General features: G+C 36.9%; 1 protein-coding gene across 1 annotated transcript in view; it reads right to left on the bottom strand.

Annotated features, from left to right (window-relative positions):
• SEPTIN14 (septin 14) overlaps positions 1 to 26,278 on the bottom strand; it is an 83,833-nt gene that overhangs the window by 16,082 nt on the left and 41,473 nt on the right. The window contains exons 7-9 of the mRNA XM_059415938.1: positions 23,314 to 23,410; positions 17,384 to 17,552; positions 13,373 to 13,505 (exon numbers count right to left, since the gene is read on the bottom strand). Of these exons, the coding sequence (XP_059271921.1) occupies positions 13,373 to 13,505; positions 17,384 to 17,552; positions 23,314 to 23,410 (399 nt within the window). The remainder of the gene's footprint in view (positions 1 to 13,372; positions 13,506 to 17,383; positions 17,553 to 23,313; positions 23,411 to 26,278) is intronic.

The raw sequence follows: 26,278 nt of genomic DNA, 5'->3' as shown, positions 1-26,278 counted from the left end.
CTGTGAAGTGTGTAAACCTGGTGATTCACAGACCTGTACTCCTGGGGATAAAAATATATGTTTATAAAAAATTTAAAAAAAAGAACTGGAAAATTAACAACAAAATAAGCCAACCCCACACATAGAAGGGAATAATCAAGATTAGAGCAGAGATCAATGAGATAGACACCAGAGATACAGTAGAACACAACAACAAAACTAGAATCTGTTCTTTGAAAGAATCAATAAGATCAATAAATCAATAAACCACTGGCCAAAGTAATCCAAAAGAAAAGAGAGAGGACCCAAATTAATAAAATTATGATTAAAGGGCAGAGATCATGACTAACACCAAGGAAATAGAAACAATCATCAGAAATTATTATCGGGCGCCTGGGTGGCTCAGTGGGTTAAGCCGCTGCCTTCGGCTCAGGTCATGATCTCAGAGTCCTGGGATCGAGTCCCACATCGGGCTCTCTGCTCAGCAGGGAGCCTGCTTCCCTCTCTCTCTCTCTCTGCCTGCCTCTCCATCTACTTGTGATTTCGCTCTGTCAAATAGATAAAAAAAAAAAAAAGAAGAAATTATTATCAACAGTTATATGTCAATAAGTTAAGCAAGCTAGGAGAAATGGATGCACACCTGGAAACTTATAAACTTCCAAGACTGAAACAGGAATAAATTGACAACGTGAATAGACCAATATCTAATAATGAGATTGAAGCAGTGATCAAAACCTCCCAAAAAATAAGAGCCCAGGACCTGACAGATTCTCTGGGGAAGTCTGCCAAACATTAAAAGAAGAAATAATACCAATTCTTCTGAAGCTGTTTAAAAAAAAATAGAAACAGAAGGAAAACTTGCAGACTCTTTCAATGAAGCCAACATTACCCTGACCCCAAACCAAGCAAAGACTCCATCAAAAAGGAAAATTTCAGACCAATATCCCTGATGAATATGGATGCTAAGATTCTCAACAAGATCCTAGCTAATAGGATCCAACACAACATTAAAAACATTACCCACCATGACCAGGTGGGATTTATCCCTGGGATGCAAGGGTGGTTCAACATTCTCAAATCAATTGATGTGATAGAACAAACCAATAATAGAAGAGATAAGAACCACATGGTCATCTCAATTGATGCAGAAAAAGCATTTGACAAAATACAGCATCCATTCCTGATTAAAACACTTCAGAGTATAGGGATAGAGGGAACATTCCTCAACTTTGTAAAATCTATCTATGAAAAACCCACAATGAATATCATTCTCAAAGGGGAAAAGCTGACGGGAACACGACAAGGATGTTCACTCTCACCACTGTGGTTAAACATAGTACTGGAAATCCTAGCAACAGCAATCAGACAACGAAAAGAAATAAAAGATATTCAATTTGGCAAAGAAGAAGTCAAACTCTCTTCGCAGATGACATGATACTTTATATGGAAAACCCAAAAGACTCCACCCCCATAACTATAGAACTCATACAGCAATTCAGCAATGTGGCAGGATACAAAATCAATGTACAGAAATCAGTGGCTTTCTTATACACTAACAATGAAAATACAGAAAGGGAAATTAGAGAATCGATTCCATTTACCATAGCACCAAGAACCATAAGATACCTGGGAATAAACCTAACCAAAGAGGTAAAGGATCTGTACTCGAGGAACTACAGAACTCTCATGAAAGAAATTGAAGAAGACACAAAAAGATGGAAGACCATTTCATGTTCTTGGATCAGAAGAATAAACATTGTTAAAATGTCTATACTGCCTAGAGCAATCAATACTTCCAATGCCATGCTGATCAAAATTCCACTAACATGTTTTAAAGAGCTGGAACAAACAATCCTAAAATTTGTATGGAACCAGAGGAGACCACAAATTTCTAAGGAAATGTTGAAAGAGAAAAACAAAACTTGGGGCATCACATTGCCTGATTATAAGCTTTACTACAAAGCTGTGATCACCAAGACAGCATGGTACTGGCATAAAAACAGACACATAGACCAGTGGAACAGAGTAGAGAGCCCAGATATGGACCTGCAACTCAGTGGTCAAATAATCTTTGACAAAGCAGGAAAAAATATCCAGTGAAAAAAAGACAGTCTCTTCAATAAATGTTGCTGGAAAAATTGGACAGCTATGTATAGAAGAATGAAACTTGACCATTCTCTTACACCATACACAAAGATAAACTCAAAATGGATAAAAGACCTCAATGTGAGTCAAGAATCCATCAAAATCCTAGAGGAGAACATAGGCACAGAAACTTCTTTCAAGATATGTCACCAAAGGCAAGGGAAACAAAAGAGAAAATGAACTTTTGGGACTTCATCAAGATCAAAAGCTTCTGCACAGCAAAGGAAACAGTCAACAAAACAAAAAGGCAACCCACGGAATGGGAGAAGATATTTGCCAATGACACTACAGACAAAACGCTCATAATCAAGATCTATAAAGATCTTCTCAAACTCAACACACACAAAACAGATAATCACAACCAAAAAAAAAAAAAAATGGGCAGAAGACATGAACAAACACTTCTCCAAAGAAGATATACAAATGGCTACCAGACCCATAAGAAAATGTTCATCATCACTAGCCATCAGGGAGATTCAAATCAAAACCACATTGATATATGACCTTATACCAGTTATATATCAATGGCAAAAATTAACAAGACAGTAAAAAAAATGTGTTGGAGAGGATGTGAAGAAAGTGGAACCCTCTTACACTGTTGGTGGGAATGCAAGTTGGTGCAGCCACTTTGGAAAACAGTGTGGAGATTCCTTAAGAAATTAAAAATAGACCTATGACCCTGCAATTGCACTGCTGGGTATTTACCCCAAAGATACAGATGGAGTGAAAAGAAGGGCCATCTGTACCCCAGTGTTCATAGCAGCAAGGGCCACAGCTGCCAAACTGTGGAAAGAACCAAGATGCCCTTCAACGGATGAATGGATAAAGAAGATACAGTCCATATATACTATAGAGTGTTATGCCTCCATCAGAAAGGATGAATACCCAACTTTTGTATCAACATGGGTGGGACTGGAAAAGATTATGCTGAGTGAAATAAGTCAAGCAGAGAGAGTCAATTATCATATGGTTTTGCTTGATTGTGGAGCATAATTAATAACATGGAGGACCTGGGGAAATGGAGAGAAGTGAGTTGGGGGAAACTGGAAGGGGAGACAAACCATAAGAGACTGTGGACTCAGAGAAACAAACTGAGGGTTTTGGAAGGGTAGGGGTTGGGGGGTGGATGAGCCTGGTGGTGGGTGTTATGGAGGGCACATATTGCATAGAGCACTGGGTGTGGTGCATAAAGAATTAATTCTGGAACACTGAAAAGAAATAAAAATAAATTAAAAAAATAAACCACCATAGGGTCCCCATAAAACTATAACACCCCAGCACCAAGGGGAAACAGTATATTAAGCTCCTGGTATTACCTCATAGCCTGTATATTTCTCAAATATAACTTTTCTCTCTCACTCGCTTGCTTGCTCGCTTTTTAATTCTTTCTCATGATTCTTGTTCTTTGGTTTTTTTTTACCTACTTACCATTTTATATTTTTAATTTTATTTTACTATTTCAGTGTCCCAAGATTCATTGTTTATGTATCACATCCAGTGCTCCATGCAATATGTGCCCTCCTTAATACCCACCGCCAGGCTCACCTAACCTCCCCACCCAACTACCATTTCACCTAGGTGTTTAATACAACGTATTACATAGTATCATTTTAACTTGAACTTTTTCATACATAGACTTTTTCCTTTCTTTTTCTTTCTTATAGATATAGATAGATAGATAGATAGATAGATAGATATAAGCTTTTTTCCCTATTCAATATTACCTTTATATATACACCAGCTTTAATTTCCCTGTATCTCTGAAAAGTTGTGTTCTCTAACAAAGATAACAAGATACACCCAGGAAGAACTGAAATACACTTTCTCACCCACATCAAGGGATTATAACCATCCCTCCACCTTTTTATTTTGGATTTTTTCTTTTTTTGGTCTTTTTGTTTCTCTGTTTCCTTTTGTTTTCATACTTTATAAATCTTACTCTTGGGGTTCGTTTGGTCTGGGGGTTTTGTTTGTTCTGTTCGGTTTTTTTTCCTTTTTCTTTTCTTGGACTTTTGTTTGTTTGTTATGTTTTTTTACTTTATAAATCTTACTCTTGGGGCTCATTTTGGCTAGATCTCTTTTTCTTTCTTTCTTTTTGGTCGTGACTTCTGATTACTCCAAAACTTCCCAGGGTGCCCATTGCCTGGAGGGTGGTTGTTATTTTCACCTGTACAGCCCTCAACCACAACTCAATAGAATGATAAAAAGGAGGAATTTCCAACAGAGAAAAGGCCCAGAGACAATGGTATCTCCAGCAGATCTGATGGATATGGATCTAAGCAAGATATCAGAAATAGACTTCAGGGTAGCAGCTAGGAAGACAATAGTCAGGCTTGAGAAAAGTATTAACGGCAAAATAGAGTCATTAAGGGCAGAAGTGAAAGAAGATGTGGCAGAATTTAAAAATGCTATCGGGGCGCCTGGGTGGCTCAGTGGGTTAAGCCGCTGCCTTCGGCTCAGGTCATGATCTCAGGGTCCTGGGATCGAGTCCCGCATCGGGCTCTCTGCTCAGCAGGAGCCTGCTTCCTCCTCTCTCTCTCTCTGCCTGCCTCTCTGCCTACTTGTGATCTCTCTGTAAAATAAATAAATAAAATCTTTAAAAAAAATAAATAAATAAAAATAAAAATGCTATCAATAAGATACAATTTAATCTAAATTCTCTAACAGTTAGGGTAAATGAGGTAGAAGAATTAATTAGTGATCTTGAAGACAAACTAATAGAAAAGAAGGAGCAGTAGGAGGCCTGGAGCAAACAACTTAGAATCCTTGAAAACAGAATTAGAGAAATAAAAGATGCCATGAAATGTTCTAATGTCAGAATTATTGGGATCCCTGGGTGGGGGGTGGGGTGGAGAGAGAGAGAGGACTAGATGATATAGCTGAGCAAATTCTAGCTGATAACTTCCCTAATCTGGGCAATGAAGCAATCCTGTCCTAGAGGCAGAGAGGATATGCCCAAAGATCAATGAAGGCAGATCAACACCCAATCATGTAATCATAAAATTCACAAATACTATAATACAAGAATACGTTATTGTAGGTGACCTTAACACTCCACTCTCAGCAATGGACAGATCAACTAAACATAAAATCAACACAGAAACAAGAGCTTTGAACAACACATTGGACCTGATGGACCTCATATAAACATACAGAACATGCCACCCTAAAACAAAAGAACACTCATTCTTCTCAAGTGCAAATGGAACTTTCTCCAGAATAGACCACATACTAGGTCACAAATCAGAGTTCAGCCAATACCAAAACACTGAGATTATTCCCTGCTTATTCTCAGACAACAATGCTTTGAAACTGGAACTCAACCACAAGAAAAGGTTTGGAAGAAATTCAAACACTTAGAACCTAAAAACCAGCCTGCTCAAGAATGTTTGGGTCAACCAGGAAATCAAAAATGAACTTAATCAATTAATGGAAACCAATGAGAATGAAGACACATCAGTCCAAAATCTATGGGATACGGCAAAGGAGGTCCTAAGGTGGAAACACATAGCCATTCAAGCCTCGCTCAAAAAAACAGAGAAATCCCGAATGCACATACTTATTTACACCATGAAGGAATCAACAACAAATTAGATCTACCCCATGCATGAGAAGAGAAATAAGATTAGAGCAGAGATCAATGAATTAGGAATCAGAGATACAGTAAAACACATTAATGAAACTAGAAACTGTTTCTTCAAAAGAATAAGATCAATAAACCAATAGCCAGACTTATCCAAAAGAAAAAAACAGAGGACTCAAAATAATAAAATTATGGATAAAAGGGGAAGATCATGACTAACACTGAGGAAATAGAAACAATCATCAGAAACTATTATCAAGAGTTATATGTCAGTAAGTTAATCAATCTAGAAATTGATACATTCCTGGAAACCTATAAAATTCAATGACTAAAACAAGAAGAAATGAACAACCTGAATAGGCCAATAACCAGCAATGAGATTGAAGCAGTGATCAAAAATCTCCCCCCAAAACAAGAATCCAGGACCTGATGGATTGCCTGGAGAATTCTACCAAATATTCAAAGAAGAAATAATACCTATTCTCCTGAAACTGTTTCAAAAATAGAAACAGAATAAAAACTGGATTTTTATGAAGCCAGTATTACCTTGACCCCCAAACCAGGCAAAGATCCCATCAAAAATGAGAATTTCAGAACAATATCCCTGGTAAATATGGATGCCAAGATTCTCAATAAGATATTCACTAATAAGATCCAACAGTACATTAAAAGGATTTATCCATCACAACAAGGTGGGATTTATCCCTGGGATGTAAGGGTTGTTCAATATTAGAAAATATTCAATATTAGAAAATCAATCAATGTGATAAAACACATAAATGAGTTTCTCAGTTGATGCAAAAAAAAAAAAAAGCATTTAAAAAAATATAGCATCCATTCCTGATTAAAACTCTTCAGAGAATAGGGATAGAAGTAACATTCCTCAACTTCATAAAATCCCTCTATGGAAAACCCACAGTAAATATCATTCTCAATGGGGAAAAGCTGAGATCCTTTCCCTTAAGATGAAGAACATGACAAGGATGCCCCCTTTCACCACTATTGTTCAACATAGTACTAGAAGTCCAAGCAAAAGCAATCAGACAACAACAACAACAAAAACAACAAAATTTATTCAAATTGATAAAGAAGAAGTAAAAGTCTCTCTCTTTGCAGATGACATGATACTTCATGTGGAAAATCCAAAAGACTCCATCCCCAAATTATTAGAACTCATAGAGCAATTCAGCAATGTGACAGGATACAAAATCAATGTACAGAAACCCACTGCATTTCTATACACTAACAATGTAACTGAAGAAGGAGAAATTAAAAAATCGATCCCTTTTACAATACCACCAAAACCATAAGTTATCTAGGAATAAACCTAACCAAAGAGGTAAAGGTTCTGTACTCTAGAAACTACATAACACTTGTGAGAGAAATTGAAGAAGACACAAAAAGAGGGGAAAACATTCCATGCTCATGAATTGGAAGAATAAACATTGTTAAATTGTCTATGCTACCCAAGTCAATCTATACATTCAATGTGATCACTATCAAAATACCATTAGCATTTTTCACAGAGCTAGAATAAACAACCCTAAAATTTGTATGGAACCAGAAAAGACCCTGAATCTCCAGGGATTATTGGAAAAGAAAACCAAGGCATGACAATGCCTCACTTCAAGCTATATTACAAAGCTGCAATCATCAAGACAGCATGGCAGTGGCACAAAAACAGACATGTAGATCAATGGAACAGAAGAGAGAGCCTAGAAATGGACCCTCAACCCTATGGTCAAGTAATCTTGGACAAAGAAAGAAAGAAAGAATAACCAATGGAAAAACGACAGTCTCTTCAATAAATGGTATTAGGAAAACTGAACAGCCATATGCAAAAGAATGAAACTAGACCATTCTCTTACAACATACACAAAGATAAACTGAAAATGAATGAAAGACCTCAATGTGAGACAGAAATCTGTCAAAATCCTAGAGGAGAACATAGGCAGTAACCTCCTTGACACTGGATATAACAACTTCTTTCAAGACATGTCTTTAGGGGCGCCTGGGTGGCTCAGTGGGTTAAGCCACTGCCTTCGGCTCAGGTCATGATCTCAGGTCCTGGGATCGAGTCCCGCATCGGGCTCTCTGCTTGGCAGGGAGCCTGCTTCCTCTTCTCTCTCTGCCTGCCTCTCTGCCTACTTGTGATCTCTCTCTGTCAAATAAATAAATAAAATCTTTAAAAAAAAAAAAAAAAGACATGTCTCTAAAGGAAAGGGAAAGAAAAGCAAAAATGAATGTTTGGGACTTCATCAAGATCAAAAGCTTTTGCACAGCAGAGGAAACAGTCAACAAAACTAAGAGGCAATCCACTGAAAGGGAGAAGATATTTGTAAATAACATTTCAGATAAAGGGCTGATATTCAAGATCTATAAAGAGCTTCTCAAACTCAACACTCACAAAAGAAATAATCCCATCAAAAAATGGGCAGAAGACATGAAGAAACACTTCTGCAAAGAAGATATACAAATGACTAAGAGATGCATGAAAAAATGTTCAACATCATTAGCCATCAGGAAAATACAAATCAAAAACACAATGAGATATCATCTTATAGCAGTTAGAATCACAAAAATTAACATGACAGAAAACAAGTTTTGGAGAGGCACTGTTGGTATGGATGTAAGCTGTTATAGCCACTCTGAAAAACAGTGTAGAGGTTCCTCAAGACATTAAAAATAGAGCTATCCTATGACCCAGCAACTGCACTACTAGGTAGTAACCCCAAAGATATAGATGTAGGAAATAAAGGCCATATGCTCCCCAATGTCCATAGCAGCAATGTTCACAATAGCCCAACTGTAAAATGAACTGACATGCCCTTCAACAGATGAAAGGATAAAGAAGATGTGGTGCATATATACAATGGAATACTACTCAGCCATCAGAAAGGATAAGTACTCACCATTTGCATGGACATGGATGGAACTGAAGAGGATTATGTTAGCTGAAATAGGTCAAGCAGAGAAAGACAATAATCATAGGGTTTCACTCAGAGGTGAACATAAGGAATAGTGTGGAGGACCACAGGGGAAGGGAGGGAAAACTGAATGGGAAGAAATCAGAGAGGGAGACAAACCATGAGAGACTCTGGACTCCAGGAAATAAACTGAGTGTTGCAGAAGGGAGAGGGTGGGAGGATGGGGTAGCCAGGTGATGCGTACTAAGGAGGGCATGTGTTGTGATGAGCACTGGGTTTTATATTTGACTAGTGAGTCGTTTAACACTACATCAAAAACTAATGATGTACTACATGCTGGCTAACTGAACATAAAAAATAATTCCTCAAACCTAAAAAGAGGGAGATAGAGAGAGAAATACAAATCAAAACCACAGTGAGATACTATCTCACACCATTCAGAATGACTAAATATAAAAACAATGAGAAAATTTAATGACAACATAAAAAATAGTGAAACTTGAACACTTTCTTACACCATACACAAAAATAAACTCAAAATGGATGAAAAATCTCAGTATGACATAGAAAACCATTAAAATCCTAGTGAAGAATACAGGCAGTAACCTCTGACATCAGCCATAGCAACTTATTTCTAGTTAAGTCTCTTGAGGCCAGGGAAACAAAAGCAAAATAAACTATTTGCACTTATCAAGATAAAAAGCTTCATACAGTGAAGAAATAACAAGACTAAAAGGCAACTGACAGAATGGGAGAAGATATTTGCCAATGACTTATCTAATCGAAGTGTTAGTATCCAAAATAAGCAACCAACTTATAAAACTCAACACCCCCCCCACCAAAACCCACAAATAATCCAGTTATAAAATGTGCAAAAGACATGAGTAGACATTTTTCCAAAGAAAACATATGGGATGGCCAACAGACATATGAAAAGATGCTCAACATCACTCATCATCAGGAAAAAAACAATCAAAACTACAATGAGATATCACCTCACAATTGTGAGAATGATGAAAATCAACAACACAGGAAACAAGAGGTGTTGGTGAGGATGGAGAGAGAGGGGAAACTTATTGTGTTGCTAGTGGGAATGCAAACTGGTGCAGCCACTCTGCAAAACAGTATGGAGGTTCCTCAAAAAGTAAAAAATGTAACTACCCTACAGCAATTGCACTAACTAGGCATTTACCCAAAGAACATGAAATATAGGCTCAAAGGTTTACATATACCTGATGTTTGCAGCTGCATATTTAACAATAGCAAAAATCAAAGCCCAAATGTCCATCCATTGATAATGGATAAAGAAGAAGTGGTATGTATATACAATACAGTACTACTCACCCATCAAAAAGAATGAAATCTTACCATTAGCAACAACATGGATAGAGCAAGGATGTATTATGCTAAGTGAAATAAGTCACTCAGAAAAAGACTAGTACCATATGATCTCTCTCATATATGCAATCTAATAAAGAAATCATATGAACATATGGGAGGGGGTGGAAAGAAAAAAGGGAGTGAGGGAAATAAGCCATAAGTGACTTTTAGTGATAGAGAACAAACTGAAGGTTAATGGAGGGAGGCGGTTGGGGGTTAAGCCAGATGGGTGATGGCTATTAAAGAGAGCACTTGTAATGAATTCTGGATGATTTATGTAAGTAACAAATCACTGAATTCTACTCCAGAAACCAGTATTGTACTCTGTGTTAACTAACAACAAAAAGAAAGAAAGAAAGAAGGAAAGAAAGAAAGAGAAAGAGACTTTTAATTATAGAGCGCAAACTGATGGTTACTAGAGGGAAAGGACTGATGGAAATTAAGGACTGTAGTTGACATGATGAGCCCAGCATGGTATATGGAAGTGTTGAATCACTATATTGTATACTTGAAATTAATATAACACTGTATGTAAACTAACTGAAATTAAAATTTAAATTTTTTTTTAAAAATGAAAAGATGAACTAATCTTTAGTAATGTGTAGATGTACAAACATCAATTTTTAAGTATTTAAAATTATAAATTGTAATTTTGAATTCTGATTAATCTATCTGCTAGATGTGCTTAAAAGCTTATTTTACCTCTATGAGCCTCCACTTTCCATGTCAGCTAATCCTAGTTTCTGTCTGCTTATTCTGTTTTCAGTGATTAAGTTGTTCCTTTTCTGAAGAAAGCCTAGAGGGCCTGCTACCTGTCACTTTGTTCTGTATGGATGCTTTTACAGTCCTGGATATTTTATTTCTGCCAGAATTTTTTCCTATAGCCATTCATTAATCTCTGTTAAGAATTTTGGCAACTCCTCAGTTTGCACAACCAATTTTTGTTTGGTTCTTCTTGAAGGAACATATAACTGAAGAACTGGAGAAAACAGATGTACACAAATAAGGTAGGGGGAAAAAATAGAGGATTTAAATTATTGATTTGGTTTTTGGTCACTTTGTACTCTGGGTTTAAGTTATCCTAAGATCCAACTATACTGTCTGTTCTTAGATTCCATAGGAAACCCTTGAGTACTTCTAAACTTTACCTTTATCTTTAAGATAATAGAATTTTTATTACTTATAGTTCAATTAACCATGATTGAGACATCTGGTATACAGCACCTAATCACTATCTTGCTTCTATTGAAAAAGTTCAATTGACCTATTTCTGCTTTAAACTAAATTCTTTTTTTTTTAAGATTTTATTTATTTATTTGACAGAGATCACAAGTAGGCAGAGAGGCAGACAAAGAGAGAGAAGAAGAGAAGCAGGCTCCCTGCTGAGCAGAGAGCCCAATGCAGGGCTCGATCCCAGGACCCTGAGACCATGACCTGAGCCAAAGGAAGAGGCTTAACCCACTGAACCACCCAGGCGCCCTTAAACTAAATTCTTAAGTTAAAACCACATTCACTTGAGAGAACGATATTTTTGATTTCAAATATATTTTTGTTAAAAAAGCGTTGGTGCAAATAATCAAAATTATATAAGTAGTTTTTTTTCCATTTCTTTGGAAACATAAAGAAATGAAAAAAACTCACATGATTCATCAACTAAAAGTTCTTGAGGTCTTATATTAGTGAATATTTATCCACTTACTTATAAAAGGGAAGAAAATTTTCTAATGCAGCAGCAGTGTTAGAGAGTAATGACTCTTCACAGAAGTCAGTAGCTTGAATTTGTTATAAATTAAAATTTATGCTTGAAAATCCAAATTATAAGATAAGACAAAGGTAAATAGGTCTTACAAAATTGTTTTCACTTTTTAAAAAAGCGAATTAGATATTCTAGAAAAAAATAAAATTGCTGACTCTAATTTTTAAAGCTTGTGTTCAAACCTGTATCATAAATAGCTATCTTTTCCTTTTTAATTTCTTTTCAGTGTAACAGTATTCATTGTTTTTGCACCACACCCAGTGCTCCATGCAATATGTGTCCTACTTAACACCCACCACCTGGTTCCCCCAACCTCCCACCCCCCGCCCCTACAAAACACTCAGGCTGTTTTTCAGAGTCCATAGTCTCTCATGGTTCACCTCCCCTTCCAATTTCCCCCAACTCCCTTCTCCTCTCCATCTTCCTTTGTCCTCCATGCTATTTGTTATGCTCCACAAATAAGTGAAGTCATATGATAATTGACTTTCTCTGCTTGACTGATTTCACTCAGCATAATCTCTTCCTGTCCCGTCCATGTTGCTACAAAAGTTGGGTATTCATCCTTTCTGATGGAGGCATAATACTCCATAGTGTATATGGACCACATTTTCCTTATCCATTCATCCATTGAAGGGCATCTTGGTTCTTTCCACAGTTTGGCGACCGTGGTCATTGCTGCTATAAACATTGGGGTACAGATGGCCCTTCTTTTCACTCCATCTGTATCTTTGTGGTAAATACCCGGCAGTGCAATCGCAGGGTCATAGGGAAGCTCTATTTTTAATTTCTTGAGGAATCTCCACACTGTTCTCCAAAGTGGCTGCACCAACTTGCATTCCCACCAACAGTGGAAGAGGGTTCCCCTTTCTCCACATCTCCTCCAACACACTTTGTTTCCTGTCTTGCTAATTTTGGCCATTCTAACTGGTGTACGGTGGTATCTCAATGTGGTTTTAATTTGAATCTCCCTGATGGTTACTGATGATGAACATTTTTTCATGTGTCTGATAGCCATTTGTATGTCTTCATTGGAGAAGTGTCTGTTCATATCTTCTGCCCATTTTTTTAAAAGACAGTCTCTTCAACAAATGGTGCTGGCAAAATTGGACAGCTATATGTAGAAGAATGAAATGCAACCATTCTCTTACACTGTACACAAAGAGAAACTCAAAATGGGTAAAAGACCTCAACGTGAGACAGGAATCGATCAGAATCCTAGAGGAGAACATAGGCAGTAACCTCTTTGATATCAGCCACAGCAACTTCTTTCAAGATATGTCTCCAAAGGCAAAGGAAACGAAAGAGAAAATGAACTTTTGGGACTTCATCAAGATCAAAAGCTCCTGCACAATAAAGGAAACAGTCAAGAAAACAAAGAGGCAACCCACAGAATGGGAGAAGATATTTGCAAATGACAATACAGACAAAAGATTGATATCCAAGATCTATAAAGAACTTCTCAAACTCAACACATACAAAACAGATAATCATATCATAAATATCTTTTGAAAAATAGAAAATATTCTCTAAAATCATCAAATAAATGCTTGAGATTAATACACCTAAAAATGAATACAAATTATACCAGATTAGCATACTTGCCTCTTTTTCAGATTCTTTAAATGTTGTTTCTTTCTCCTTTACTCGCTGCATAAACTTTTGTTTCAGTTCTTCTTCTTCCCTCTGACAGTGATCATAGAACTTCTGTCTTTTGGCTTCATAGATCTCTTGAAAACTACAAAAAAATAATTTATTACTATCATATTAAAATTGTAATATAAATAAAGCTGTAAAAATATATATTGTATGTTAAGTCCCATGTAAGGACATTTAACAACATTTTCTTCATGTATAGAAATAGAAATTTTTATGTCATGAGATGTAAAAAAAGGGAGTTTTAGTATTGAAGAATATATAGATTGTATGTCTGAAGAAGAGTAGAAGTTTAAAACAGTTGTATTAGTGATTTCTTGTTATCATTTTTCAATATATCATACTTTTTCACATCTTTTGATAATAAAATTTGGGGAAACCTCTACTTTACAAGGTTCTTATTTAAAATAAATCTGGGCAGGGATGCCTGGGTGGGACAGTCAGTTAAGCATCTCCCTTTGGCTCAGGTCATGATCCTAGGGTTCTGAGACTAAGTCCCACATTGGACTCCTTGCTCAGCAGGGAGTCTGCTTCTCTCTCAGCCTATCACCCCCCCAATTTTCCTCTCTCTGCTTCTCACTCACTGACAAATAAATTTTAAAAGTCTTTTAAAAATAAAAATAAAATTAAGCCAGGCGTCATCATCATCACTATCACAATCATCACTAAAATAATCAAAATAGTACAGTAGTAGCACAAAAATAGATACATAGATAAATGGAACATTGTAGAGAGGCCAAAAACAGACCCAGGTTTATATGGTCAATTAATATATGACAATATAATATATTATTATATATTATTATATATTATATATATAACATCTTTATATAACATAATATAGTTATATGGTCAATTAATATATGACAAGTGAGGCAATAATATACAATGGGTGAAAGATAGTCCCTTCAATAGCTGGTACTGGAAAACTGAACAGCTACATGCAAGAGCATGAAACTAGACCAGTTTCTTATACCATACACAAAAGAGCCTCAAAATTAATTAAATACCAAAATGTGAAACCTGAAACCATAAAAATCCCAGGAGAAAAAATAAGCAGTAATCTCCTGGATGTTGGCTAACATTTTTTTACCAACATTTTCTAGCTATGACTCCTCAGGCAAAAGAAACAAAAGCAAACATAAACTATTGTGGCTACACCAAAATAAAAGGTTTTTTTACAGTGGAGGAAACCATCAACAAAACAAAAAGGCAACCTACTGGATGGGAAAAAATCATTTGCAAATGATATATCTGATAAAAGGTTAATAACCTGTCTTGTTAATTTTGGCCATTCTAACTGGTATAAGGTAATATCTCAATGTGGTTTTAATTTGAATCTCCCTGAGGGCTAGTGATGATGAACATGTTTTGGAGGGGATGTGGAGAGAGGGGAACCGTCTTACACTGTTGGTGGGAATGCAAGTTGGTGCAGCCACTTTGGAGAACAGTGTGGAGATTTCTCAATAAATTAAAAATAAGGCTTCCTTATGACCCTGCGATTGCACTGCTGGGTATTTACCACAAAGATACAGATGGAGTGAAAAGAAGGGCCATCTGTACCCCAATGTTTATAGCAGCAATGACCACGGTCGCCAAACTGTGGAAAGAACCAAGATGTCCTTCAACGGATGAATGGATAAGGAAAATGTGGTCCATATACACTATGGAGTATTATGCCTCCATCAGAAAGGATGAATACCCAACTTTTGTAGCAACATGGACGGGACAGGAAGAGATTATGCTGAGTGAAATCAGTCAAGCAGAGAGAGTCAATTATCATATGGTTTCACCTATTTGTGGAGCATAACAAATAGCATGGAGGACATGGGGACTTAGGAGAAGGGAGCTGGGGGAAATTGGAAGGGGAGGTGAATCATGAGAGACTATGGACTCTGAAAAACAATCTGAGGGGGTTGAAGAGGTGGGGGAGTGGGAGGTTGGGGTACCAGGTGGTGGGTATTATAGAGGGCACGGATTGCATGGAGCACTGGGTGTGGTGAAAAAATAATGAATACTGTTATACTGAAAATAAATAAATTTAATTTTTTTAAAAAAAGGTTAATAACCAAAATATATAGAGACTTTATATGACTCAACACTAAAAAAATAATAAACTGATAAAAAATGGGCAAAGAACATGAATAAACTTTTTTCCAATGAAAATATACTGATGGCCAGAAAGCATGAAAAAATGCTCAACATTATTATCATTAGGGAGATGCAAATCATATCACAATGAGATATCACCTTACAACTGTTGAATTGTTAGAATCAAAAAGACAAAAATTTAAAAATGTTGGTAAAGATGTGGCAATGGGGAACCCTCATGCACTGTTGGCTAGAATGTAAATTGGTATAGCCACTGTGGAAAAAGAGTACAGAGATTCCTTAAAATATTAAAAATACAAATACCATATGTTCCAGGAATTCCACTACTGGTTATTTATCCAAAGAAAGTGAAACATTAATTTAAAAAGATAGGTGAAATGTATGAATTTTTGTGTTTATTTCAGCATTATTTACCATAGCCAAGATATGGAGGCAAACTAATTTTCCATCAATAGGAGAATGGATAAATAAAATGTGGTGTGGGTATGTATGTGTGTATGTGTGTGTAAAGAATATTACTCAACCTTAAAAAAAATAATCTTGCTATTTGTGACATGAATGGACCTAAGAGTACTATGTTAAGGGAAATGTCAGACACAGAAAGAAAAATACCATATAATTTCATTTATATGTGGAAACTAAAAAACAAAACAAATTAATAAATAAACAAATAAGAAAAGGAGAAACAAAAGAATAAATACAGAGAACAAACTGGTGATTGCCAAGGGGAAGGGTAATGGGAGATTGGCAAAAATAGGTAAAAGGGAGTGGGGGTACAGGCCTCTGGTTATGGTATAAAAAGTCATGGGATGAGGGCGCCTGGGTGGCTCAGTGGGTTAAGCCGCTGCCTTCGGCTCAGGTCATGATCTCAGGGTCCTGGGATCGAGTCCCGCATCGAGCTCTCTGCTCAGCAGGGAGCCTGCTTCCTCCTCTCTCTCTCTGCCTGCCTCTCTGCCTACTTGTAATCTCTCTCTGTCAAATAAATAAATAAAATCTTTAAAAAAAAAAGTCATGGGATGAATAGGAAATATAGTCAGTGGTATCATAATAGTGTTGTATGGTGACAAATGGTGGCTACACTTGTGAGCATAGCATAATGTATAAAGTTTTCAAATAATTATGTGTACACTTGAGAATAATGTAATATTGGGTATCAACTATACTTCATTTTTAAAAATTGACTTTGAGGGAAAAATTCTGGCTTGCACATCTTTATTAAAAAGTCCATCTCTTCTCCCAAAATAAAAGTATAAAAATTAAGTCAGACATCTTTCAAAATTTAATTCCAAGACAGTCAGTTCAGTTTTGTTTGTCTTCAAAGTACCTAAAAAATCAATATACCTGGATCATACCACACTGTCATCCTTTGCAGCACAAATCCTATTCCTCTTAAATATAACTAAATACACCTGCTCTTAAACTATTTTCACTTGGCTTCTACAATATTTCTGTTGCTTTTCCTCTTTCCTTCATCCAACATTCAATGCCCTTTGCCATCCTTCTCAATATCCTTTGCCAATCTTTATTAATCTTTGCCAATTTTGAAAATCTCCTTCATGAACATCTATTTCATATAAAATACAAAAATAAAAACAAAATAATATTTTTTTGGAAACACATTTCAACATATATTCATAGTGAATACTCATTTTGAGCATATAAATGGTCCCTTGAATTACATTGCTGCTAATAACTCTATCCATCTATGGTGATTAATAAACATATAATTCAAGATGACCCAGAATGTGAAATGTACAGTTATTCTCATTCCAAATGATTGAATCTCATGGTTGTTAGGGATTTCTAAATCACCCATTAACTTGTTCTGACAGGATCTTCTCCACTCACCTAAGTGGCTTGTTGTCTGGACCCACATCAATAAAGCCCATTTTCTTCAGTCTGCAGCACCTATAGCGTTCATAATGCTGAATGTGGGTTTGTTCTTTCAGATCTTCCATATTTATACAAAGAAGCATATCCCGGAGCTTGACAAAATCACAGTGATTTTCATTTTCCACTAGGCAGAAAAATAAGAAAACACCAACATTCATTACCAATCCTTGACACCCAATAAGTATTCTTGAGTGAAAGTATGCATGAAAAGCACAATTAAAATAACAGTAAGAGGGAGAAAATATGGCAGGGAAGTAGGAGGAGGTGCCTTTTCAACTTGTACCCCAAAGTGAGCTGATTACCTACCAAAGAACTCAGATCACCCATGAAATCAGCCAGAGATCAGAATTATACATGTCTGGATCTCTACAGAGGCAGAAGATGCCAGTGGGCAGGTAAAGCAGAGTGGGAATGTCGGACTGATACCGGAAGATAAACAAAAGGGAGAGGGAGCCACCAGAGACGACCATTTGGAAAGTAATACCCCTAATATGAAAGTGCCCTGCGTCTGGGGACCAGCATTAACTTGGAGACTAGTTGAAAGCACTCAGAAAGAGCAAAGGATCGCAGTGGGGGGGGGGGAATTGTGGGAATTGGGGTGGCTAGGGACAGGGGCTTAAGTCCCCAGACTCAGGACAGCCTCCCTTGGCGCTGAGCCAGAGAGAGTGTGGTGGAGAAACCAGGTCTTGGTCCCTGAGCTGCCAGCATGCCTGAGAACATGTGGGGTCCAGCTCCTGTGAAGGGCTGGGAGCCTCACCAGATGGCAGAACGCAGAGCTGTGTTACAGAGCCTGAGACAAGCCCCTCACCCTCCCCTGAGAGAGGTGTGGTGAAGGCCCAGCCTGGTGCTCTCAGACCTGTGTACTGCTACTGGAGCCTGAGACACGTGTGCGACCTGCAGCCTCCCCTGAGAGAGGTGCGTGCAAGCCCGGTGCTCTTAGACCCAGAAAGACCAGGCACTCCCAGCCCAGGACCAGCAGGAAAATCTCAGTGTGTGATCGCTGCTTGGAACCTCTCAGGTGGTCTGGAGCTTCCCAGACAGCCGCTGCTGCCATGGTTTGGGGTACAAGCAGAAGATCCTGCATCCCCAGGGACTGCAACTCGGAACCTGCTCTACCAGCTGCCAAGGGGGAATTTATATGGGCTCTGCAGCACCCAAAGGAGAGCAGACTGATACGTTTCTCAATGAAACTAGAAGCTGGTTTTTTTAAAGAATCAATAAGATTGATAAACCATTGGCCACACTAATCCAAAATAAAAGAGAGAAAGCCAAAATTCATAAAATTATGAATGAAAAGGGAGAGATCACAACTAACACCAAGGAAGTAGAAACAATCATCAGAAGTTATTATCAACAGTTATATGCCAATAAGCTAAGCAACCTAGATGAAATGGATGCATTCCTGGAAAACTATAAGCTTCCAAAATTGAACCAGGAAGAAATTGACAATCTGAATAGACTGATATCTAGTAACAAGATTGAAGCAGTGATCAAAAACCTTCCAAAAAACAAGAGCCCAGGACCTGATGGATTCCCTGGGGAATTCTACCAAACTTTCAAAGAAGAAATAACACCTATTCTCCTGAAGCTGTTTCAAAAAATTGAAGCAAAAGGAAAATTTCCAGACTCTTTCTATGAAGCCAGCATTTCCTTGATTCCCAAACCAGGCAAAGACCCTACCAAAAAGGAGAATTTCAGACCAATATCACTGATGAATATGGATGCTAAGATTCTCAACAAGATCCTAGCAAACAGGATCCAACAGCACATTTAAAAGATTATCCACCATGACCAGGTGGGATTCATTCCTGGGCTACAAGGATGGTTCATCATTCACAAATCAATCAATGTGATAGAAAAAATTAATAAGAGAAGAGAGAAGAACCACATGGTCCTCTCAATTGATGCAGAAAAAGCATTCGACAAAATCCAGCATCCGTTCCTGATTAAAACGTTTCAAAGTATAGGGATAGAGGGAACATTCCTGAACTTCATAAAATCTATCTATGAAAGACCCACAGCAAATATCATCCTCAATGGGAAAAAGCTTGCAGCCTTCCTGTTGAGATCAGGAACACGACAAGGATGCCCACTCTCACCACTCTTGTTCAACATAGTATTAGAAGTCCTAGCAACAGCAATCAGACAACAAAGAGAAATAAAAGATATCCAAATTGGCAATGAAGAAGTCAAACTCTCTCTCTTCGCAGATGACATGATTCTTTATATGGAAAACCCAAAAGACTCCACCCCCATAACTATAGAACTCATACAGCAATTCAGCAATGTGGCAGGATACAAAATCAATGTACAGAAATCAGTGGCTTTCTTATACACTAACAATGAAAATACAGAAAGGGAAATTAGAGAATCGATTCCATTTACAATAGCACCAAGAACCATAAGATACCTGGGAATAAACCTAACCAAAGAGGTAAAGGATCTGTACTCAAGGAACTACAGGACACTCATGAAAGAAATTGAAGACCCAAAAAGATGGAAGATCATTCCATGCTCTTAGATCAGAAGAATAAACATTGTTAAAATATCTATACTGCCTAGAGCAATCTATACTTTCAATGCCATTCCGATCCAAATTCCACCAGTAGTTTTCAAAGAGCTAGAGCAAATAATCCAAGAATCTATTGGAATCAGAAGAGACCCCGAATCACTAAGGAAATGTTGAAAAACAAAAGTAAAACTGGGGGCATCATGTTACCTGATTTCAAACTTTACTACAAAGCTGTGATCACCAAGACAGCATGGTGCTGGCATAAAAACAGACACATAAACCAGTGGAACAGAGTAGAGAGCCCAGATATGGACCATCAACTCTATGGTCAAATAATCTTTGACAAAACAGGAAAAAATATACAGTGGAAAAAAGACAGTCTCTTCAATAAATGGTGCTGGGAAAACTGAACAGCTATATGGAGAAGAATGAAACTCGACCATTCTCTTACACCGTACACAAAGAGAAACTCAAAATGGATAAAAGACCTCAACATGAGACAGGAATCCATCAGAATCCTAGAGGAGAACATAGGCAGTAACCTCTTCGATATCAGCCACAGCAACTTCTTTCAAGATATGTCTCCAAAGGCAAAGGAAACAAAAGAGAAGATGAACTTTTGGGACTTCATCAAGATCAAAAGCTTCTGCACAGCAAAGGAAACAGTCAAGAAAACAAAGAGGCAACCCACGGAATGGGAGAAGATATTTGCAAATGACAGTACAGACAAAAGATTGATATCCAGGATCTATAAAGAACTCCTGAAACTCAACACACACAAAACAGACAATCATATCAAAAAATGGGCAGAAGACATGAACAGACACTTCTCCAATGAAGACATACAAATGGCTATCAGACGCATGAAAAAATGTTCATCATCAGGGAGATTCAAATTAAAACCACATTGAGATACCACCTTACACCAGTTAGAATGGCCAAAATTAGCAAGACAGGAAACAACATGTGTTGGAGGGGATGTGGAGAAAGGGGAACCGTCTTACACTAACGGTGGGAATGCAAGTTGGTGCAGCCACTTTGGAGAACAGTGTGGAGATTCCTCAAGAAATTAAAAATAGGGGCACCTGGGTGGCTCAGTGGGTTAAAGCCTCTGCTTTCGGCTCAGGTCATGATCCCAGGGTCCTGGGATCGAGCCCCACGTCGGGCTCTCTGCTCAGCAGGGAGCCTGCTTCCTCCTCTCTCTCTGCCTGCCTCTCTGCCTACTTGTGATCTCTGTCTGTCAAATAAATAAATAAAAATCTTAAAAAAAAAAAAAGAAGAAATTAAAAATAGAGCTTCCCTATGACCCTACAATTGCCTTGCTGTGTATTTACCCCAAAGATACAGATGGAGTGAAAAGAAGGGCCATCTGTACCCCAATGTTTATAGCAGCAATGGCCACGGTCACCAAACTGTGGAAAGAACCAAGAAGCCCTTCAACGGATGAATGGATAAGGAAAATGTGGTCCATATACACTATGGAGTATTATGCCTCCATCAGAAAGGATGAATACCCAACTTTTGTAGCAACATGGACAGGACTGGAAGAGATTATGCTGAGTGAAATCAGTCAAGCAGAGAAAGTCAATTATCATATGACTTCACTTATTTGTGGAGCATAACAAATAGCATGGAGGACAAAGGAAGATGGAGAGGAGAAGGGAGTTGGGGGAAATTGGAAGGGGAGGTGAACCATGAGAGACTATGGACTCTGAAAAACAGCCTGAGGGTTTTGAAGGGTCGTGGGGTGGGAGGTTGGGGGAACCAGGTGGTGGGTATTAGAGAGGGCACGTATTGCATGGAGCACTGGGTGTGGTGCAAAAAACAATGAATACTGTTACACTGAAAAGAAATTTTTAAAAAAAGAAAAAAGGGCTAAAAAAAACAGCTAAGAGATTTTTATAATTAATAGATATAATTCTTTGGGACTGTAACTATGATTATATGGTATATATCTATTATAGGCAGAGTTTATTTTTGGATAAGGACATTTGCTTTATATTTATTAGCCAATGAATAAATAAGTAATTGAATTAACATTCATATTAGTGTACAGTGTAGTTTGTTAATTATTGTTAGCATTTTACAAACTGCCCCCAAGGTATTTCATAGAGCACTAACAAAGACTGTTATCTAATTTCACTAAAGTAAATAATTTCATTAATGTAAATCCTGTTACCATGAGGGCATTAAAAACTATGCATGATTTAGTTCTCAAACAGTATTTATATCCCATATTCATGAAACAAAATTAGCAATATTTAAAATCAATCAATAAATTTACATGGCACTCTCCTGTGTTTGTCATATCCAGCCTACTGAGCATTATATATATTTTATTGTGCATGATATTGTAACCAAACTTTTTTTTTAAAGATTTTATTTACTAATTTGACAGAGAGAAATCACAAGTAGACGGAGAGGCAGCCAGAGAGAGAGATAGAGAAGAGAGCCCGATGCGGGACTCGATCCCAGGACCCTGAGATCATGACCTGAACTGAAGGCAGCGGCCCAACCCACTGAGCCACCCAGGCACCCCTGTAACCAAACTTAATATTCATTGAGGTATATTGTTTTTAAGTATGTTTCATATATTTAATTTTTAAGATACCTATTAATAAGACAATATTTTGGAAACTAGTATAAGTGGAGATAATCTAATCCCCAATAATTTATATTACAACTATATAAACCAGAGAATAAATGACTGCCTTTTATACTATTTCAACCATCACAATGTTAGATAGCTAATAATAACATTTAATAAATTTTTAGATAGCTAAATAATATTAAATTAAATTAAATATTAATTAAATTAAATATTTAAATGTTAGATAATTAATAATAATATTTAATAAATATTTAAGCATAATGTTTCCAAAGGTAAATTACCTTTCTTTATTTTAAAAATAGTTTACCATCCTTTTTGTCTAGTAACCTCTCAAAAATGCTTTATAAATTAAGCAGTAATTTATTTATGAAATAGGTTTTAAACACTGATATTTATGATTCAATTTTGTTCAAAGTTCTTTTGTTCAAGTCACTTTCCAACATTCTTAATGCAATTCTGTATGCATAGAGAGATAGCATGCATATGTCAGACTGGGGTAAATGAGGAGGTTCTAACAAAAATCTGTGAATATTTTTCTAAAGTACCACCTAGGAAACTCTTATGAGAATGAATTATAGTCAAAATAAGAATTCACTTATATGGAAAAGATTTGTGCTCTTCATGAGTAACCCTTCATTTATTCTTTAACAACAACTACCAATATTGATTCAAGTTAAAATATTTTAAGACTATGAGAACACACACACATACACACACACACACACTTTCCAGAGCAAACCTGCTCACTTTCATCGCATTTACCTTGTAAAACTCCCCAAGGGTACTGACGGCCTCTGACCATTCTTTTTCCAACTTTAACTTCATCCATACTCCCTACTACAGCAAAAGGTAGTTGTCCCTAAAAGTAAGAAAAATTTCAGTTATGTTCCCTTATAACAATATGGCCTACTCTGGGTTTTTTTTTTTTTCTTTCTGTTATGGAAATCAATAGAGACAAGAATATCATAGTAAGTTTATTCAAACAAGGCATTACCCAGTCTTGAATTTTAAGACTTGGTAGTAAATATGTGCAAATTAATTTTTGCAAGCATTATCATCCAGCCATGCACACAAATGAAAACTACCTACTGAGTAGAGCCTAAAGCAAGGGATTCCGCTGTGGGGAATACAAATAAATATTTTTATTAGACACAATTTTTTCCACATTTTCCTACCATGAAACACAAGTATGTGGAGGAAATAATATGCAAACAACTTTTAACCCCAGTATACAAGTTAAAATGGAAAGTATTAAGGAAAAACTATAATAATTAGTTAATGGATATACAGAGTATATTAATAAATATACTATATATGTCTAGTGAATTCTAAATAAAATTAAAAGGTCACACTGGGAAGTGAGAGTCAGAGGGATCTGAAAATTAATGTGAAACCAAAGGGAGATTGGGGGAGATGATAAGCAAAGTAAGAAGAATAATCATCAGTAAAATAAGCTTTTGAGCCAAATGTAAAGATGGCAGAAATATGCAAGATAAATTCATGATTTGTCAGAATTACATAGATTGCCTTAATAGAAGGGCTGATATACAAGAAATGTCAAATATAAAAATCATTAAACATCATGTCAAGTATTAAATAATTAACAGTATTTACTTTATTAATCAATTTTGGTTTAAAATAAGTATTACCTATGAATTCCTAGAGGTAAAATTAGAAAGGTCAAAATCTTTAAGACAAAATCTAAAGAAAATATAACGCAGAAGAATAAATAAAAATTTTGTGAACATTGGGGTAGAGATGGCCCTTCTTTTCACTCCATCTGTATCTTTGGGGTAAATACACAGCAAGGCAATTGTAGGGTCATAGGGAAGATCTATTTTTAACTTCTTAAGGAATCTCCACACTGTTTTCCAAAGTGGCTGCACCAACTTGCATTCCCACCAACAGTGTAAGAGGGTTCCCCTTTATCCACATCCTCTCCAACACTTGTTGTTTACTGTCTTGTTGATTTTTGTCATTCTAACTGGTGTAAGGTGATATCTCAATGTGGTTTTGATTTGAATCTCCCTGATGGTTAGTGATGATGAAAAGTTTTTCATGTCTAGTAGCCACTTGTATACGTTCTTTGTGAAATGTCTGTTCATGTCTTCTCCCCATTTTTTGACGTGATTATCTGTTTTGTGTGTGTTGAGTTTGAGGAGTTCTTTATAGATCTTTTATATCAGCCTTTTGTCTGTAGTGTCATTTGTGAATATCTTCTCCCATTCCGTGGGTTGCCTCTTCGTTTTTTGGACTATTTCCTTTGCTGTGAAGAAGCTTTTTATCTTGATGAAGTCCCAAAGTTCACTTTTGCTTTTGTTTCCTTTGTCATTGGAGACATGTCTTGAAAGAAGTTGCTGTGGCTGATGTCAAAGAGGTTACTGCCTATGTTCTCCTCTAGGATTTTGATAGATTCCTGCCTCACGTTGAGGTCTTTTATCCATTTTGAATTTATCTTTGTGCATGGTATAAGAGAAAGAAACAGATAAGTCAAAATAAACAATAATCACATCCAAGAATGGGCAGAAGACATGAACAGACACTTCTCCAAAGAAGGCATACAAATGGCTAACAAACCCATGAAAAAATGTTCACCATCATTAGCTATCAGGGAGATTCAAATCAAAACCACATTGAGATAGCACCTTACACCAGTTAGAATAACAAAAATTAAGACAGTAAACAAGTGTTGGAGAGGATGTAGGGAAAGGGGAACCCTCATATACTGTTGTTAGGAATGCAAGTTGGTGCAGCCACTTTAGAAAACAGTGTAGAGATTTCTTAAGAAATTAAAAATAGAACTACCCTATGACCTGAAATTGCACTGCTAGATATTTACCCCAGATGTAGTGAAAAGAAGGGCCATCTCTACCCCCACCATTCATAGAAGCAATGGTCACAGTTGCCAAACTGTGGAAAGAGATGCCCTTCAACAAACGAATGGATAAAGAAGATATGGTCCATATATACAATGGAATATTATGCCTCCATCAGAAACGATGAATACCCAACTTTTGTATCAACATGGATGGGACTGGAAGAGATTATGCTGAGTGAAATAAGTCAATCAGAGAGAGTCAATTATCATATGGTTTCACTTATGTGTGGAGCTTAACAAATAGCATGGAGGACATGGGGAGATAGAGAGGAGAAGGGAGTTGGGGGAAATTGGAAGGGGAGGTGAACCATGAGAGACCATGGACTCTGAAAAACAATCTGAGGGTTTTGAAGGGGCGGGGGGTGGGAGGTCAGGGTACCAGGTGGTGGGTATTATAGAGGGCACGGATTGCATGGAGGAAACCGTGGTGCAAAAATAATGAATGGTGGGTGTGGTGCAAAAATAATGAATACTGTTATGCTGAAAATAAAAAATAAATTTAAATTTTTTTCTATAAGAAAAAACACTTCTAAAGTGAAAAAGAAATGAGAATATATTCTCATTTCTTTGCAATTTTGGAATATAGTGTCTTCTAAAACACAAACTGAAAATCAAGGAGGAACTGACAAATCACCCTGATGTGTCCACCCTGAGAAATTATAATCTTTCTCCAGGCCTCCTCCTTCTTTTTTTTCTTTTTTCTTTTTTTCTTTCTTTTTTATTGATTTGGACCATCTTGGCTTTGGTGGCATATCTGTAGTAGCTTTTGACTACTTCACATTATTTCTAAGGTGCATTTTGCTTGGGGCATGGTTGACATTTTGGACTCTGTTCATTTCCTCAAACATC

Source organism: Mustela nigripes, chromosome 11 (assembly GCF_022355385.1).
Source record: "Mustela nigripes isolate SB6536 chromosome 11, MUSNIG.SB6536, whole genome shotgun sequence".
In the NCBI taxonomy this organism is placed as follows: Eukaryota; Metazoa; Chordata; class Mammalia; order Carnivora; family Mustelidae; genus Mustela; species Mustela nigripes.
The sequence above is the reverse complement of the archived record's forward strand: the minus strand, read 5'-3'. Positions and strand labels throughout refer to the sequence as shown.